Source organism: Haliotis rubra, unplaced genomic scaffold (genome assembly GCF_003918875.1).
Source record: "Haliotis rubra isolate DU_JTF1 unplaced genomic scaffold, ASM391887v1 Scf140, whole genome shotgun sequence".
Classification (NCBI taxonomy): Eukaryota; Metazoa; Mollusca; class Gastropoda; order Lepetellida; family Haliotidae; genus Haliotis; species Haliotis rubra.
Window position 1 is genome coordinate 542,722 of NW_025765337.1, and position 19,605 is coordinate 562,326.

A 19,605-nucleotide genomic window follows, 5' to 3' on the forward strand; every position below is an offset into this window, starting at 1 on the left:
GACGCATCGGACTATCACAATGGGAGTGAGTTCAAGTGATCTCGATGGCCACTCTGACATCAATACCCGCATTTTGCAGGATATTTAGCCATATGCAGGTGCAAGATATTCATTACGGTTTACCTGAGTCAGAATCGGCCCAACATAAGGACATCTCGCCGCGAAGATGGGCAGCGGGCTTAACGGTTTTGTATGAACTGTTCAGTTAAACGCCACACCCTTCTTCACAGTTGCAATGGGCAGATAGTCAGGTTACACATAGGCGGATCCAGAGGGGGGTGCAAACGGTTGAAAATGAACTGTGCACCTCGTTTCTCAAAAAGCCGTATCCGTACCTGTTACACCTTGCCATTGTGGTATTCGCCCATATTAACTACCTTGTACTACCCATTTTCAGAATAATTCCATTTCCCCAAGTGTGAAGTTTCTTTCTTTAGTTCAGTATAATCAGTCGGTTTGATTCGACACTATGTTACAGTGACCACATTAGTGAGAAAGAATGCTCCCATATATAACATAGGTTACGTTTGACCACTTTCTAAATGGTATTACTCGTGAAGGTCCGGGTTAGAATATTGATCTTCAGTAACCCATGCGTGTCGTATGAGGCGTATAACGGGATTGGGTGGTCAGGCTCGCTGACTTGGTTGACACATGTCATCGGTTTCCAACTGCGCAGATCGATGCTCATACTGTTGATCACTTGATTGTCTGGTCCACTCACTAGGGGTGGATATTTTACGGAATCGAACATTCTCTGATACGAGGAACACTAACACTACGAGTGTATGAGTGGTTTTATCCCCATGTCCTATTGTTCATTTCCAACCAGTGCTTAATTACGCGTCAGTTTATATTATCTATCAATATAAACCAATGGCTTGCCTAGTCAAAATAACTGACCTTGCCATTCTCCCCGACATAACCAAGGTAAACCTCAACAGAACTTTTACTTTCCGAAAGTAAACACTATTTGTAGCTCTTAGTTCAAAGCCCTGTCAAAAACCTTTCTTTGGGACTTAAAGAAAACCGAAAACAGGTTTTCGAGGTATGACTCAGAATTCCCAGATACACCACTTCTACTGACACCGTTGTCAAGTTAGCTGCCGAGTTTCTGGGTAAAGACTTCTGGTGGATCATCTTACAGCTTCTTTGGTACCAAAGAGAGAGCTACAGGTACACTAGTCCATATGATTGTGAATAAAGTCAATGCTGTTGCAACTATACTTTTATTAAATGTTTTTTTCCTGGTTAATGAGGATGTACGTGGGAGTCAAGGTGGATGCAAAAATGAGACCTCATTCACTATTTACAGAAACACGCATATCTAATTCTGTGAGCCACAGACTTCAGACAGTACTATCACATAATTCCCTCTCATTGCCTATGTACAAGAAAGATGTGTGTAGAGAGACGCATCGGACTATCACAATGGGAGTGAGTTCAAGTGATCTCGATGGCCACTCTGACATCAATACCCGCATTTTGCAGGATATTTAGCCATATGCAGGTGCAAGATATTCATTACGGTTTACCTGAGTCAGAATCGGCCCAACATAAGGACATCTCGCACGAAGATGGGCAGCGGGCGAACGGTTTTGTATGAACTGTTCAGTTAAACGCCACACCCTTCTTCACAGTTGCAATGGGCAGATAGTCAGGTTACACATAGGCGGATCCAGAGGGGGGTGCAAACGGTTGAAAATGAACTGTGCACCTCGTTTCTCAAAAAGCCGTATCCGTACCTGTTACACCTTGCCATTGTGGTATTCGCCCATATTAACTACCTTGTACTACCCATTTTCAGAATAATTCCATTTCCCCAAGTGTGAAGTTTCTTTCTTTAGTTCAGTATAATCAGTCGGTTTGATTCGACACTATGTTACAGTGACCACATTAGTGAGAAAGAATGCTCCCATATATAACATAGGTTACGTTTGACCACTTTCTAAATGGTATTACTCGTGAAGGTCCGGGTTAGAATATTGATCTTCAGTAACCCATGCGTGTCGTATGATGAGGCGTATAACGGGATTGGGTGGTCAGGCTCGCTGACTTGGTTGACACATGTCATCGGTTTCCAACTGCGCAGATCGATGCTCATACTGTTGATCACTTGATTGTCTGGTCCACTCACTAGGGGTGGATATTTTACGGAATCGAACATTCTCTGATACGAGGAACACTAACACTACGAGTGTATGAGTGGTTTTATCCCCATGTCCTATTGTTCATTTCCAACCAGTGCTTAATTACGCGTCAGTTCATGTTATCTATCAATATAAACCAATGGCTTGCCTAGTCAAAATAACTGACCTTGCCATTCTCCCCGACATAACCAAGGTAAACCTCAACAGAACTTTTACTTTCCGAAAGTAAACACTATTTGTAGCTCTTAGTTCAAAGCCCTGTCAAAAACCTTTCTTTGGGACTTAAAGAAAACCGAAAACAGGTTTTCGAGGTATGACTCAGAATTCCCAGATACACCACTTCTACTGACACCGTTGTCAAGTTAGCTGCCGAGTTTCTGGGTAAAGACTTCTGGTGGATCATCTTACAGCTTCTTTGGTACCATTTGTGACCCACTGGGGGGGTATAGAAAGGGGCGAGTGGTGACGACGCTCAATCTCACTACACCGTCGTACCCGCTGTACGGCAGAAAACCGGGTTTAAAGGGAATTTACCTTTAAGCATCATGCTCTGTGGTTATGTAAGGATTTGTCACCCAAACCATACCTACACACCACATGAACAATCTCACACGCCTCCAGTACAGTTAAAATGGATACACAAACAAAAGCAAATGCAATCAACGGTGACCATTTGACATACTTGGGTTTGGGAGTCTTGAGCCCGGGTTGAACGTTAGGGACCACGTGGCTAGAGTACTATGAGCCTGGATCAAGTCCATAAACGGTTCGTACGTCATTCATAAGCCTAACATAAACTATACAGACGCTTTCTTGATCGGGACTCTACGCCTAGATTAGGATGGTCAAGATGAATATACCCCGATGTCCTTTAAGGAATAACAAACACGCTCCCAACCTGTATCCAACACATTTTTTATTTACCGCTGTGTACACATCTGCAGAGCCGCCATCACTGGAGGGAACACACCTTTTTGTGGTGCTCTTTGACCTGATCCGGTAAGTTTGTCCGCCGGTGGTGGGACAGCTTGGTCATCACCTGAAATCAGAACACCGTGGAGGATGACTGTGCTCAAAACGAAGCTATCTATGACAGCAAATGGATCCAGGGCATTTATTCCCCGATAGAACACTTGGTCTCTAAAACATATAATTTGAATATAACGAAACAAATCAATCTATTTGAACCCCGACCGAGAACCTGAACCTGAGGAAAACTTCGGCATGCTTCATCCAGGGCTTATCTATTGGGAAGGTAAATTATTATGGTTCGGGGACTGTGACAGCGTAGGTGACAGCGTAGGCGACAGCTGGCCAGATTATTTTCCTCAGTGAAATTGTGCGTGATGCAACTATACCCAACTGATCTGTGTAGAACAGGGCCAGTTCCGGGGCCAGTTAGACACAAGGGGATTGGTTGTTTATTGTCGTGTATCGTGTTCCACATCCACGTGTGTGTCAGTTCATAATTAGCGTGTTTACAGATCGCCCTCATGCAGGTGAATTCATTCTGAATACGGCATGCAGGAACTGTCACTCTGTCCACAATCTAACTGTTGCATTAGACGTGAGACCAGCTTGGCAAATATACAGTGTTGCCTGCTACCTGGCGATGATTATTATAACAGGAATAATGAAGCCCCACCGCTTTAGAAAACCTGCTTATGATGATATTTTCAATGCGTCATTTTACAATAACACGAGGCTACAATAACAGCAGGGAAGCCACGTCGATAAGATAACCTGCAGTTAGTCGGCTTTACCAGCACGCGTATACAATACACCCAGTCACTGGCCACTGCAGTATATTGATTCAATATCGCTAACACCAATAAATATGTTATTGTTCCCATGGTTACTATATCAGTATAGTTTGGGGACTATTGTGACTGATGCACATCAACTCCCCCGGCCAGTTGGCCAGGCGGGGTTGTGGTAAGGTGTACATAATGACGTCAGAACGCCCATTGCGGTGATTCCTACATTACTGTGGGATCTCGGGTGTTGTTCGGCGCCATGTCTGCAGGGCTTACTTGCACAAAGCGATCTCAGTGCTACGACGATCGTAACTCCCATACTGCAACAAGCAGCCCTGGGCCCCACGGCTAATAAGGTATCGTTTCAGCTGATCCAGTTGAACATATGTGGTGCTGATTCGTGAACAGCTGACAACCGCTCCCCATGTGACCAGGTTTTATATCTGCATCACTGCTCTCACGTACCAGACGTCAAAGTGGCTGGAAGCATAGGTATCAGAGTGACCTGAGTGACCTTCAGTCTTTCACCATGCACCCATGAGGTGGGTCTGTTCTCGGAGTCTGCAATGCATCCTGCCTACGTCCCCCCACTCACAACCAGAAGTTGCCAACACAGCGGACACCCTCTACCAAGCATCGATCGATAGTGTTTTGATTTGGTGAAACATGCCTGTCTGTTGGGTCCAAAGTCTGCATTGATTCGTGTTTTGTAATAGCCGAATGAACTCCCTACATCAATCCCCTTAACGAGCCCAGCCGTGCAGCGTGTCTGAACTGCACATCACATGCAGGACGTCTCTTAACTGCACATCAGATGCAGGACGTGTCTGAACTGCACGTCACATCACAACCATTACGTGTCTGAACTGCACTTCACATGCAGGGCTTGTCTGAACTGCACGTCACATCCTGGCAGTGTCTGAACTGCACGTCACATCCATTACGTGTCTGAACTGTACATCACGTGCAGGACGTGTGTGAACTGCATGTTACATCCATTACGTGGATGACCTGCACATCACATGCAGGGCGTGTCTGACCTGCACATCTCGTGCAGGACGTGTCTAAACTGCACGTTACATCCATTACGTGGCTGACCTGCACATCACATGCAGGGCGTGTCTGACCGGCACATCTCGTGCAGGACGTGTCTGAACTGCACATCAGATGCAGGGCGTGTCTGACCTGCACATCTCGTGCAGGATGTGTCTGAATTGCACGTCACATGCAGGACGTGTCTGAACTGCACGTGGTGAAGGGTCAGTCACGATGGATTCCAAGACCTAGATTCGACTTGAGACACCATTGAGCTTATCATTTTATTCATATAAGGGATTGCACAAGTCGTCGGATTTTGCTCGGGGAATTATTCGCCATTCCTTCTGCAACGCGTTGGCAAGTTCTGCAAGTGTGTGAGGACGATGGTGACGTTTACGAACGCGCCATACGAAGTATCCAAATATTCCAAATAAAGATGGACCATCTTTTGTCAGGTGGCATGCCAAAGGATTAAAACACGTTTACCAAATTTTTACAAAAGCATATCAAATAAAAGAGTTTAAATTGATAAAAAATGAGTTTAATATTCCTGATACATATTTACTTTACTTCAAATTACTAAAATATCTGAATGCATTTTTCATGTATCGTTTTCCTTTTTTATGACAAACGTTTACAAACACATTTTGGGATGCGCTTACGCACAATACACAACAATCACGACATTATTAACGGAATTCAAAAATAGGAATTGTCTTAATGACGATTGCTGTAAAAATATATGGAAATGAACTGCAGAAACGACAATGCGTTTCTTTTTTTTTTGAAGAGCGTATTATGATTGCGTGCTATCGCTTATTCAGAACTGGAAACAATAAACGTATTTTGGACGAAGGCAACTTTCCTTTCGAGTCTTTCAAGGGCATTTAGCGACACACTGATCTCCAGATGACAAGCAAGGACTTACCCCCAGAGCCTCCAGGAAGTCGATGGTTCCACTCTCATCTGTGTCCAGCTCCTGCAGGATCTCCTGCACCTTGCCGGGCGTGAACACAGTCACGCCTTTGATCAGCACCCTGTCCAGCTCATCCACATCAATCACCTGTAGGCACAGGAAACCATCAACACTCTCTCTCACTGCACCCCAAGGATGTGTAGGTAATTCCCTCTCTCACTGCACCCCTGGATATGTGTAGGTACTTCCCTCTCTCACTGCACCCCAAGGATATGTGTAGGTACTTCCCTCTCTCACTGCACCCCTGGATATGTGTATGTACTTCCCTCTCTCACTGCACCCCAAGGATATGTGCAGGTACTTCCCTCTCTCACTGCACCCCAAGGATATGTGTAGGTACTTCCCTCTCTCACTGCACCCCAAGGATATGTGTAGGTACTTTCTCTCTCACTGCTCCCCAAGGATATGTGTAGGTACTTCTCTCTCTCACTGCACCCCAAAGATTTGTGTAGGCACTTCCCAATATCATTGCACCCAAGGATATGTGTAGGTACTTCCCTCTCTCACTGCACCCCAAGGATATGTGTAGGTACTTCCCTCTCTCACTGCACCCCAAGGATATGTGTAGGTACTTCCCTCTCTCTCATTGCACCCCAAGGATATGTGTAGGTAACTTCCTCTCTCACTGCACCCCAAGGATATGTGTAGGTACTTCCCTCTCTCACTGCACCCCAAGGATATGTGTAGGTACTTCCCTCTCTCACTGCACCCCAAGGATATGTGCAGGTACTGCCCTCTCTCACTGCACCCCAAAGATTTGCGTAGGCACTTCCCAATATCATTGCACCCAAGGATATGTGTAGGTACTTCCCTCTCTCACTGCTCCCCAAGGATATGTGTAGGTACTTCTCTCTCTCACTGCACCCCAAAGATTTGTGTAGGCACTTCCCAATATCATTGCACCCAAGGATATGTGTAGGTACTTCCCTCTCTCACTGCACCCCAAGGATATGTGTAGGTAATTCTCTCTCACTGCACCCCAAGGATATGTGTAGGTACATTTCCCTCTCACTGCACCCAAGGATATGTGTAGGTACTTCCCTCTCTCACTGCACCCCAAAGATATGTGTAGGCATTTCCTCTCTCTCTCACTGCACCCCAAGGATATGTGTAGGCACTTCCCTCTCTCACTGCACCCCAAGGATATGTGTAGGTACTTCCCTCTCTCACTGCACCCCAAGGATATGTGTAGGCACTTCCCTCTCTCACTGCACCCCAAGGATATGTGTAGGCACTCCTCTCTCACTGCACCCCAAGGATATGTGTAGGTACTTCCCTCTCTCATTGCACCCCAAGGATATGTGTAGGTACTTCCCTCTCTCACTGCACCCCAAGGATATGTGTAGGTACTTCCCTCTCTCACTGCACCCCAAGGATATGTGTAGGTACTTCCTCTCTCTCACTGCACCCCAAGGATATGTGTAGGTACTTCCCTCTCTCACTGCACCCCAAGGATATGTGTAGGTACTTCCCTCTCTCACTGCACCCCTGGATATGTGTAGGCACTCCCCTCTCTCACTGCACCCCAAGGATATGTGTAGGCACTTCCCTCTCTCACTGCACCCAAGGATATGTGTAGGTACTTCCCTCTCTCACTGCACCCCAAGGATATGTGTAGGTACTTCCCTCTCTCACTGCACCCCAAGGATATGTGTAGGTACTTCCCTCTCTCACTGCACCCCATGTGTAGGTACTTCCCTCTCTCACTGCACCCCAAGGATATGTGTAGGTACTTCCCTCTCTCACTGCACCCCAAGGATATGTGTAGGTACTTCCCTCTCTCACTGCACCCCAAGGATATGTGTAGGCACTTCCCTCTCTCACTGCACCCCAAGGATATGTGTAGGCACTTCCCTCTCTCACTGCACCCAAGGATATATGTACTTTCCTCTCTCACTGCACCCCAAGGATATGTGTAGGTACTTCCCTCTCTCATTAGGCCCCAAGTATATGTGTAGGTAATTTCCTCTCTCACTGCACCCAACAGATATGTGTATGTACTTCCCTCTCTCACTGCACCCCAAAGATTTGCGTAGGCACTTCCCAATATCATTGCACCCAAGGATATGTGTAGGTACTTCCCTCTCTCACTGCTCCCCAAGGATATGTGTAGGTACTTCCCTCTCTGATTAGGTCCCAAGTATATGTGTAGGCACTTCCCAATATCATTGCACCCAAGGATATGTGTAGGTACTTCCCTCTCTCATTGCACCACACGGATATGTGTAGGTAATTCTCACTCTCACTGCACCCCAAGGATATGTGTAGGTACTTCCCTCTCTCATTAGGTCCCAAGTATATGTGTAGGTAATTCCCTCTCTCACTGCACCCCAAGGATATGTGTATGTACTTCCCTCTCTCAATGCACCCCAAGGATATGTGTAGGTACTTCCCTCTCTCACTGCACCCCAAGGATATGTGTAGGTACTTCCCTCTCTCACTGCACCCCAAGGATATGTGTAGGCACTCCCCTCTCTCACTGCACCCCAAGGATATGTGTAGGTACTTCCCTCTCTCACTGCACCCCAAGGATATGTGTAGGTACTTCCCTCTCTCACTGCACCCCAAGGATATGTGTAGGTACAAGGATATGTGTTCCCTCTCTCACTGCACCCCAAGGATATGTGTAGGTACTTCCCTCTCTCACTGCACCCCAAGGATATGTGTAGGCACTTCCCTCTCTCACTGCACCCCAAGGATATGTGTAGGTACTTCCCTCTCTCACTGCACCCCAAGGATATGTGTAGGTACTTCCTCTCTCACTGCACCCCAAGGATATGTGTAGGCACTTCCCTCTCTCACTGCACCCCAAGGATATGTGTAGGGTACTCACTGCACCCCAAGGATATGTCTAGGCACTGCACTCTCACTGCACCCCAAGGATATGTGTAGGTACTTCCCTCTCTCACTGCACCCCAAGGATATGTGTAGGTACTTCCCTCTCTCACTGCACTGCCCCAAGGATATGTGTAGGTACTTCCCTCTCTCACTGCACCCCAAGGATATGTGTAGGTACTTCCCTCTCTCACTGCACCCCAAGGATATGTGTAGGTAATTCCCTCTCACTGCACCCCAAGGATATGTGTAGGTACTTCCCTCTCTCACTGCACCCCAAGGATATGTGTAGGTACTTCCCTCTCACTGCACCCCAAGGATATGTGTAGGTAATTCCCTCTCTCACTGCACCCCAAGGATATGTGTAGGTACTTCCCCTCTCTCACTGCACCCCAAGGATATGTGTAGGCACTCCCTCTCCTCTCTCACTCATTGCACCCAAGGAGGATATGTGTAGGTACTTCCCTCTCTCACTGCACCCCAAGGATATGTGTAGGTACTTCCTCTCTCTCACTGCACCCCAAGGATATGTGTAGGTACTTCCCTCTCTCACTGCACCCCAAGGATATGTGTAGGTACTTCCCTCTCTCTCACTGCACCCCAAGGATATGTGTAGGTACTTCCCTCTCTCACTGCACCCCAAGGATATGTGTAGGTACTTTCCTCTCTCACTGCACCCCAAGGATATGTGTAGGTACTTCCCTCTCTCATTGCACCCCAAGTATATGTGTAGGTAATTTCCCTCTCTCACTGCACCCCAAGGATATGTGTAGGTACTTCCCTCTCTCACTGCACCCCAAGGATATGTGTAGGTACTTCCCTCTCTCACTGCACCCCAAGGATATGTGTAGGTACTTCCCTCTCTCACTGCACCCCAAGGATATGTGTAGGCACACTTCCCTCTCTCACTGCACCCCAAGGATATGTGTAGGTACTTCCCTCTCTCACTGCACCCCAAGGATATGTGTAGGTACTTCCCTCTCTCACTGCACCCCAAGGATATGTGTAGGTAATTCCCTCTCTCACTGCACCCCAAGGATATGTGTATGTACTTCCCTCTCTCACTGCACCCCAAGGGATATGTGTAGGTACTTCCCTCTCTCACTGCACCCCAAGGATATGTGTAGGTACTTCCCCTCTCTCACTGCACTTCCCCCCAAGGATATGTGTAGGTACTTCCCTCTCTCACTGCACCCCAAGGATATGTGTAGGCACTTCCCTCTCTCACTGCACCCCAAGGATATGTGTAGGCACTTCCCTCTCTCACTGCACCCCAAGGATATGTGTAGGTACTTCCCTCTCTCACTGCACCCCAAGGATATGTGTAGGTACTTCCCTCTCTCATTAGGTCCCAAGTATATGTGTAGGTAATTCCTCTCTCACTGCACCCCAAGGATATGTGTAGGTACTTCCCTCTCTCACTGCACCCCAAGGATATGTGTAGGTACTTCCCTCTCTCACTGCACCCCAAGGATATGTGTAGGTACTTCCCTCTCTCACTGCACCCCAAGGATATGTGTAGGTACTTCCCTCTCTCACTGCACCCCAAGGATATGTGTAGGTACTTTCCCTCTCTCACTGCACCCCAAGGATATGTGTAGGTACTTCCCTCTCTCACTGCACCCCAAGGATATGTGTAGGTAATTCCCTCTCTCACTGCACCCCAAGGATATGTGTAGGTACTTCCCTCTCTCACTGCACCCCAAGGATATGTGTAGGTACTTCCCTCTCTCACTGCACTTCAAGGATATGTGTAGGCACTTCTCTCTCTCACTGCACCCCAAGGATATGTGTAGGCACTTCCTTCTCTCACTGCACCCCAAGGTTATGTGTAGGCACTTCCCTCTCTCACTGCACCCCAAAGATATGTGTAGGCACTCCCCCCTCTCACTGCCCCCGAAGGAAATGTGTAGGCGTTCCCCACTTTCATTGCACCCCAAGGATATGTATAGGCACTCCCCTCTCTCACTGCACCCCAAGGATATGTGTAGGTACTTCCCTCTCTCACTGCACCCCAAGGATATGTGTAGGCACACCCCTCTCTCACTGCACCCCAAGGATATGTGAATGTATTTTCCTCTCTCACTGCGCCCCAAGGACATGTGTAGGTAATTCCCTCTCTCACTGCACCCCACTGATATGTGTATGAACTACCCTCTCTCACTGCACCCCAAGGATATGTGTAGGTAATTCCCTCTCTCACTGCACCCCAAAGATATGTGTAGGCACTCCCCTCTCTCACTGCACCCCAAGGATATGTGTAGGTACTTTCCTCTCTCACTGCACTTCAAGGATATGTGTAGGCACTTCCCTCTCTCACTGCACCCCAAGGATATGTGTAGGCACACCCCTCTCTCACTGCACCCCAAGGATATGTGAATGTACTTTCCTCTCTCACTGCGCCCCAAGGATATGTGTAGGTACTTCCCTCTCTCATTAGGTCCCAAGTATATGTGTAGGTAATTCCCTCTCTCACTGCACCCCAAGGATATGTGTAGGTACTTCCCTCTCTCATTCTTCCCTCTCTCACTGCACCCCAAGGATATGTGTAGGCACTTCCCTCTCTCACTGCACCCCAAGGATATGTGTAGGTACTTCCCTCTCTCACTGCACCCCAAGGATATGTGTAGGTACTTCCCTCTCTCACTGCACCCCAAGGATATGTGTAGGATACTTCCTCTCTCACTGCACCCCAAGGATATGTGTAGGCACTTCCCTCTCTCACTGCACCCCAAGGATATGTGTATGTACTTCCCTCTCTCATTGCACACCAAGGATATGTGTAGGCACTTCCCTCTCTCACTGCACTCCAAGGTTATGTGTAGGCACTTCCCTCTCTCACTGCACCCCAAAGGATATGTGAGGACACTTCCCTCTCTCACTGCACCCGAAGGATATGTGTAGGTACTTCCCTCTCTCACTGGATCCCAAAGATATGTGTAGGCACTTCCCTCTCTCACTGCACCCCAAGGATATGTGTATGTACTTCCCTCTCTCACTGCACCCCAAGTATATGTGTAGGTACTTCCATCTCTCACTGAAACCCAAGTATATGTGTAGGCACTCCCCTCTCACTGCACCCCATGGATATGTGTAGGCAAGCCCCTCTCTCACTGCACTCCTAGGTCATGTCTAGGCACTTCCCACTCTCACTGCAACCCAGGGATATGTGTAGGTACTTCCCTTTATCATTGCACCCCAAGAATATGTGTAGGTACCTCCCGCTCTCATTGCACCCCAAGGATATGTGTAGGTACTTCCCTCTCTCACTGCACCCCAAGGATATGTGTAGCTAATTACCTCTCTCATTGCACCCCAAGGATATGTGTAGGTACTTCCCTCTCTCACTGCACCCAAAGGATATGTGTAGGTACTTCCCTCTCTCACTGCACCCCAAGGATATGTGTAGGTACTTCCCTCTCTCACTGCACCCCAAGGATATGTGTAGGTACTTCCCTCTCTCACTGCACCCCAAGGATATGTGTAGGTAATTCCCTCTCTCACTGCACCCCAAGGATATGTGTAGGTACTTCCCTCTCTCATTGCACCCCAAGGATATGTGTAGGTACTTCCCTCTCTCACTGCACCCCAAGGATATGTGTAGGTACTTCCCTCTCTCACTGCACCCCAAGGATATGTGTAGGTAATTCCTCTCTCACTGCACCCCAAGGATATGTGTAGGCACTCCCCTCTCTCACTGCACTTCAATGATATGTGTAGGTACTTCCCTCTCTCACTGCACCACAAGGATATGTGTAGGCACTTCCCTCTCTCAATGCACCCCAAGGATATGTGTATGTACTTCCCTCTCTCATTGCGCACCAAGGATATGTGTAGGCACACCCCTCTCTCACTGCACCCCTGGATATGTGTAGGTACCTCCCTCTCTCATTAGGTCCCAAGGATGTGTAAATGTACTTCTCTCTGTCACTGAACCCCAAGGATATGTGTAGGTAATTCCCTCTCTCACTGTACCCCAAGGATATGTGTATGTACTTTCCTCTCTCAATGTACCCCAAGGATATGTGTATGTACTTCCCTCTCTCACTGCACCCCACTGATATGTGAAGGGACTTCCCTCTCTCACTGCACCCCAAGGATATGTGTAGGTAATTCCCTCTCTCACTGCACCCCAAGGATATGTGTAGGCACTTCCCTCTCTCACTGCACCCAAGGATATGTGTAGGTACTTCCCTCTCTCACTGCACTTCAAGGATATGTGTAGGCCCTTCCCTCCCTCTCTCACTGCACCCCAAGGATATGTGTAGGCACTTCCCTCTCTCACTGCACCCCAAGGATATGTGTAGGTACTTCCCTCTCTCACTGCACCCCAAGGATATGTGTAGGTACTTCCCTCTCTCACTGCACCCCAAGGATATGTGTAGGTACTTCCCTCTCTCACTGCACCCCAAGGATATGTGTGTAGGTACTTCCTCTCTCACTGCACCCCAAGGATATGTGTAGGTACTTCCCTTCTCCTCTCTCACTGCACCCAAGGATATGTGTAGGTACTTCCCTCTCTCTCACTGCACCCCAAGGATATGTGTAGGTACTTCCCTCTCTCACTGCACCCCAAGGATATATGTGTAGGTACTTCCTCTCTCACTGCACCCCAAGGATATGTGTAGGTACTTCCCCTCTCACTGCACCCCAAGGATATGTGTGTAGTACTTCCCTCTCTCACTGCACCCCAAGGATATGTGTAGGCACTTCCCTCTCTCACTGCACCCCAAGGATATGTGTACTTATGTACCCTACTTCCCTCTCTCATTGCACCCCAAGGATATGTGTAGGTACTTCCCTCTCTCACTGCACCCCATGTGTAGGTATATGTGTAGGCACTTCCCTCTCTCACTGCACCCCAAAGGATATGTGTAGGTACTTCCCTCTCTCACTGCACCCCAAGGATATGTGTAGGCACTTCCCTCTCTCACTGCACCCCAAGGATATGTGTAGGCACTTCCCTCTCTCACTGCACCCAAAGGATATGTGTAGGCACTCCCCTCTCTCACTGCACCCCAAGGATATGTGTAGGTACTTCCCTCTCTCATTGCACCCCAAGGATATGTGTAGGTACTTCTCACTCTCACTGCACCCCAAGGATATGTGTAGGTACTTCCCTCTCTCACTGCACCCCAAGGATATGTGTAGGTAATTACCCTCTCTCACTGCACCCCAAGGATATGTGTAGGTACTTCCCTCTCTCACTGCACCCCAAGGATATGTGTAGGTACTTCCCTCTCTCACTGCACCCCAAGGATATGTGTAGGTACTCCCTCTCTCACTGCACCCCAAGGATATGTGTAGGTACTTCCCTCTCTCACTGCACCCCAAGGATATGTGTAGGTACTTCCCTCTCTCACTGCACCCCAAGGATATGTGTAGGTACTTCCTCTCTCACTGCACCCCAAGGATATGTGTAGGTACTACCCTCTCTCACTGCACCCCCAAGGATATGTGTAGGCACTCCCCCTCTCTCACTGCACCCCAAGGATATGTGTGTGTAGGTACTCTCTCACTCAAGGATATGTGTAGGTACTTGCACCACTGCACCCCAAGGATATGTGTAGGTACTTCCCTCTCTCACTGCACCCCAAGGATATGTGTAGGTACTTCTCCTCTCTCATATGTGTGCACCCCAAGGATATGTGTATGTACTTCCCCTCTCTCATTGCACACCAAGGATATGTGTAGGCACTTCCCTCTCTCACTGCACTCCAAGGTTATGTGTAGGCACTTCCCTCTCTCACTGCACCCCAAAGGATATGTGAGGACACTTCCCTCTCTCACTGCACCCGAAGGATATGTGTATGTACTTCCCTCTCTCACTGCACCCCAAGGATATGTGTAGGTACTTCCCTCTCTCACTGCACCCCAAGGATATGTGTAGGTACTTCCCTCTCTCACTGCACCCCAAGGATATGTGTAGGTACTTCCCTCTCTCACTGCACCCCAAGGATATGTGTAGGCACTTCCCTCTCTCACTGCACCCCAAGGATATGTGTAGGTACTTCCCCTCTCACTGCACCCCAAGGATATGTGTAGGTACTTCCCTCTCTCACTGCACCCCAAGGATATGTGTAGGTACTTCCTCTCTCACTGCACCCCAAGGATATGTGTAGGTAATTCCCTCTCTCACTGCACCCCAAGGATATGTGTAGGTACTTCCCTCTCTTCCCTAGGTACTTCCCTCTCACTGCACCCCAAGGATATGTGTAGGTACTTCCTCTCACTGCACTCACTGCCCCCTCACTGACCCCAAAGGATGTGTAGGTACTTCCCTCTCTCACTGCACCCCAAGGATATGTGTAGGTACTTCCCTCTCTCACTGCACCCCAAGGATATGTGTAGGTAATTCCCTCTCACTGCACCCCAAGGATATGTGTAGGCATTCCCTCTCTCACTGCACTTCAAGGATATGTGTAGGCCCCTCGCTCTCTCTCACTGCACCCCAAGCATATGTGTTGGTATTTCCCTCTCTCACTGCATCACAAGGATATGTGTATGTACTTCCCTCTCTCATTTCGCACCAAGGATATGTGTAGGCACGTTCCTCTCTCACTGCACCCCAAGGTTATGTGTAGGCACTTCCCTCTCTCACTGCACCCCAAAGGATATGTGAGGACACTTCCCTCTCTCACTGCACCCGAAGGATATGTGTAGACACTTCCCTCTCTCACTGGACCCCAAAGATATGTGTAGGCACTTCCCTCTCTCACTGCACCCCAAGGATATGTGTAGGTACTTCCCTCTCTCACTGCACCCCAAGGATATGTGTAGGTACTCTCTCTCTCACTGCACCCCAAGGATATGTGTATGTACTTCCCTCTCTTAATGCACCCAAAGGATATGTGTAGGTACTTCCCTCTCTCATTGCACCCAAATGATATGTGTACGTACTTCCCTCTCTCACTGCATCCGAAGGATATGTGTAGGTACTTCCCTCTCTCACTGCACTTCAAGGTCATGTGTAGGTACTCCCCCTCTCACTGCACCCCAAGGGTAAGTGTAGGCACTCCCCTCTCTCACTGCACCCAAGGGTATGTGTAGGTACTTCCCTCTCTCACTGCACCCCAAGGATATGTGTAGGTACTTCCTCTCTCACTGCACCCCAAGGATATGTGTAGGCACTCCCCTCTCTCTAGCACCCCAAGGATATGTGTAGGTACTTCCCTCTCTCACTGCACCCCAAGGATATGTGTAGGTACTTCCCTCTCTCACTGCACCCCAAGGATATGTGTAGGCACTCCCCTCTCTCACTGCACCCCAAGGATATGTGTAGGTACTTCCCTCTCTCACTGCACCCCAAGGATATGTGTTGGTACTTCCCTCTCTCACTGCACTTCAAGGTCATGTGTAGGTACTCCCCCTCTCACTGCACCCCAAGGATATGTGTAAGTACTTCCCTCTCTCACTGCACCCCAAGGATATGTGTAGGTACTTCCCTCTCTCACTGCACCCCAAGGATATGTGTTGGTACTTCCCTCTCTCACTGCACTTCAAGGTCATGTGTAGGTACACCCCCAGTGTGTGTAGGTACTAAGCCCAGTGTGTGTGTGTACTAAGCCCAGTGTGTGTGTGTACTAAGCCCAGTGTGTGTGGGTACTAAGCCCAGTGTGTGTAGGTACACCCCCAGTGTGCGTAGGTACTAAGCCCAGTGTGTGTGGGTACTAAGCCCAGTGTGTGTGGGTACTAAGCCCAGTGTGTGTAGGTACTAACCCCAGTGTGTGTGGGTACTAAGCCCAGTGTGTGTGGGTACTAAGCCCAGTGTGTGTAGGTACTAAGCCCAGTGTGTGTGGGTACTAAGCCCCAGTGTGTGTAGGTACTAAGCCCAGTGTGTGTGGGTACTAAGCCCAGTGTGTGTGGGTACTAAGCCCAGTGTGTGTGGGTACTAAGCCCAGTGTGTGTGGGTACTAAGCCCAGTGTGTGTAGGTACTAAGCCCAGTGTGTGTGGGTACTAAGCCCAGTGTGTGTGGGTACTAAGCCCAGTGTGTGTAGGTACTAAGCCCAGTGTGTGTAGGTACTAAGCCCAGTGTGTGTAGGTACTAAGCCCAGTGTGTGTGGGTACTAAGCCCAGTGTGTGTAGGTACTAACCCCATTGCGATCTTTGTCAGCAGCCAGGAACTTAGTCTCTGCTTCAAGCACATCAGACAACGTCATACTAGGAAACGCTTCTGCTACTTTCTGGAAAACATGGTAGATTGTCTTCACAGACGCCACAGTCAGTATATATATACACAATGGCAAATGTCTTCAATGTCTGTTGATTTATGACAGGCGTTTTATACATGCAGTGCAGACTCTAGTGGTTGGTTCTATCACAGACGTTCTATACATACCGTGTAGACTCTTGTGGATGGACCTATCACATACGTTCTATACATACCGTGCAGACTCTAGTGGATGGACCTATCACAGACGTTCTATACATACTGTGCAGACTCCGGTGATATGGAACTGTCACAAACGTTCTATACATACTGTGCAGACTCTAGTGGATGGACCTATCACAGACGTTCTATACATACTGTGCAGACTCTAGTGGATGGACCTATCACATACGTTCTATACATACCGTGCAGACTCCGGTGATATGGAACTGTCACAGACGTTCTATACATGCAGTGCAGACTCTAGTGGTTGGTTCTATCACAGACGTTCTATACATACTGTGCAGACTCTAGTGGATGGTTCTATCACAGACGTTTTATACATACCGTGCAGACTCAAGTGGATGGACCTATCACAGACGTTCTATACATACCGTGCAGACTCTAGTGGTTGGACCTATCACATACGTTCTATACATACCGTGCAGACTCCGGTGATATGGACCTATCACAGACGTTCTGTACATACCGTGCAGACTCTAGTGGATGGACCTATCACAGACGTTCTATACATACCGTGCAGACTCCGGTGATATGGACCTATCACAGACGTTCTATACATACCGTGCAGACTCAAGTGGATGGAGCTAACACAGACGTTCTATACATACTGTGCAGACTCTAGTGGATGTTTCTATCACAGACGTTTTATACATACCGTGCAGACTCAAGTGGATGGAGCTATCACACACGTTCTATACATACCGTGCAAACTCTAGTGGATAGTTCTATCATAGACATTTTATACATACCGCGAAGACTCTAGTGGATGGATCTGTCACAGACGTTCTAAACATACCGTGCAGACTCAAGTGGATCGACCTATCACATACGTTCTATACATGCCGTGCAGACTCTAGTGGATGGACCTATCACAGACGTTCTATACATACCGTGCAGACTCCGGTGATATGGAACTGTCACAGACGTTCTATACATGCAGTGCAGACTCTAGTGGTTGGTTCTATCACAGACGTTCTATACATACTGTGCAGACTCTAGTGGATGGACCTATCACAGACGTTCTATACATACTGTGCAGACTCTAGTGGATGGACCTATCACAGACGTTCTATACATACTGTGCAGACTGTAGTGGATGGACCTATCACAGACGTTCTATACATACCGTGCAGACTCTAGTGGATGGACCTATCACAGACTTTCTATACATACTGTGCAGACTCTAGTGGATGGTTCTATCACAGACGTTCTATACATACTGTGCAGACTCTAGTGGATGGACCTATCACAGACGTTCTATACATACCGTGCAGACTCTAGTGGATGGACCTATCACATACGTTCTATACATACCGTGCAGACTCAGGTGATATGGACCTATCACAGACATTCTGTACATACCGTGCAGACTCAAGTGATATGAAACTGTCACAGACGTTCTATACATACCGTGCAGACTCATGTGGATGGAGCTAACACAGACGTTCTATACATACTGTGCAGACTCTAGTGGATGGTTCTATCACAGACGTTTTATACATACCGTGCAGACTCTAGTGGATGGATCTGTCACAGACGTTCTATACACACCATGCACACTCTGGTGATATGGAACTGTCACAGACGTTCTAAACATACCGTGCAGGCTCAAGTAGATTGACCTATCACAGACGTTCTATACATCCCGTGCAGACTCTAGTGAATGGACCTATCAGATACGTTCTATAGATACCGTGCACACTCTGGTGATATGGACCTATCACAGACGTTCTATACATACCGTGCAGACTCTAGTGGATGGACCTATCACAGACGTTTAATACATTCCGTGCAGACTCAAGTGGATGGACCTATCACATACGTTCTATACACACCGTGCACACTCTGGTGATATAGACCTATCACAGACTTTCTATAGATACCGTGCAGACTCCGGTGAACTGGATCTGTCACAGACGTTTTATACATACTGTGCAGACTCAAGTGGATGGACCTATCACCTACGTTCTATACACACCATGCAGACTCAAGTGGATGGACCTATCACAGACATTCTATACATTCCGTGCAGACTCTGGTGATGGACCTATCACAAACGTTCTATACATACCGTGCAGACTCTAGTGGATGGACCTATCACAGGACCTTCTATACATACCGTGCAGACTCCGGTGATATGGACCTATCACAGACGTTCTATACATACCGTGCAGACTCATGGATGGACCTAACACAGACGTTCTATACATACTGTGCAGACTCTAGTGGATGGACCTATCACAGACGTTCTATACATACCGTGCAGACTCTAGTGGATGGATCTGTCACAGACGTTCTCTACACACCATGCACACTCTGGTGATATGGAACTGTCACAGACGTTCTAAACATACCGTGCAGGCTCAAGTAGATTGACCTATCACAGACGTTCTATACATCCCGTGCAGACTCTAGTGAATGGACCTATCAGATACGTTCTATAGATACCGTGCACA

At 48.0% G+C, this 19,605-nt stretch overlaps 1 protein-coding gene across 3 annotated transcripts in view; it reads right to left on the reverse strand.

Moving 5' to 3' along the window:
• Positions 1–3,045: 3,045 nt before the first annotated feature.
• Positions 3,046–19,605, reverse strand: part of LOC124268835 — a 32,356-nt gene continuing 15,796 nt past the window's right edge. For all 3 annotated transcript variants that reach the window (XM_046703851.1, XM_046703852.1, XM_046703850.1), the window contains exons 4-6: positions 16,851–16,940; positions 5,874–6,008; positions 3,046–3,189 (exon numbers count right to left, since the gene is read on the reverse strand). In XM_046703851.1, the coding sequence (XP_046559807.1) occupies positions 3,103–3,189; positions 5,874–6,008; positions 16,851–16,940 (312 nt within the window). In that variant the 3' untranslated portion in view covers positions 3,046–3,102. The remainder of the gene's footprint in view (positions 3,190–5,873; positions 6,009–16,850; positions 16,941–19,605) is intronic.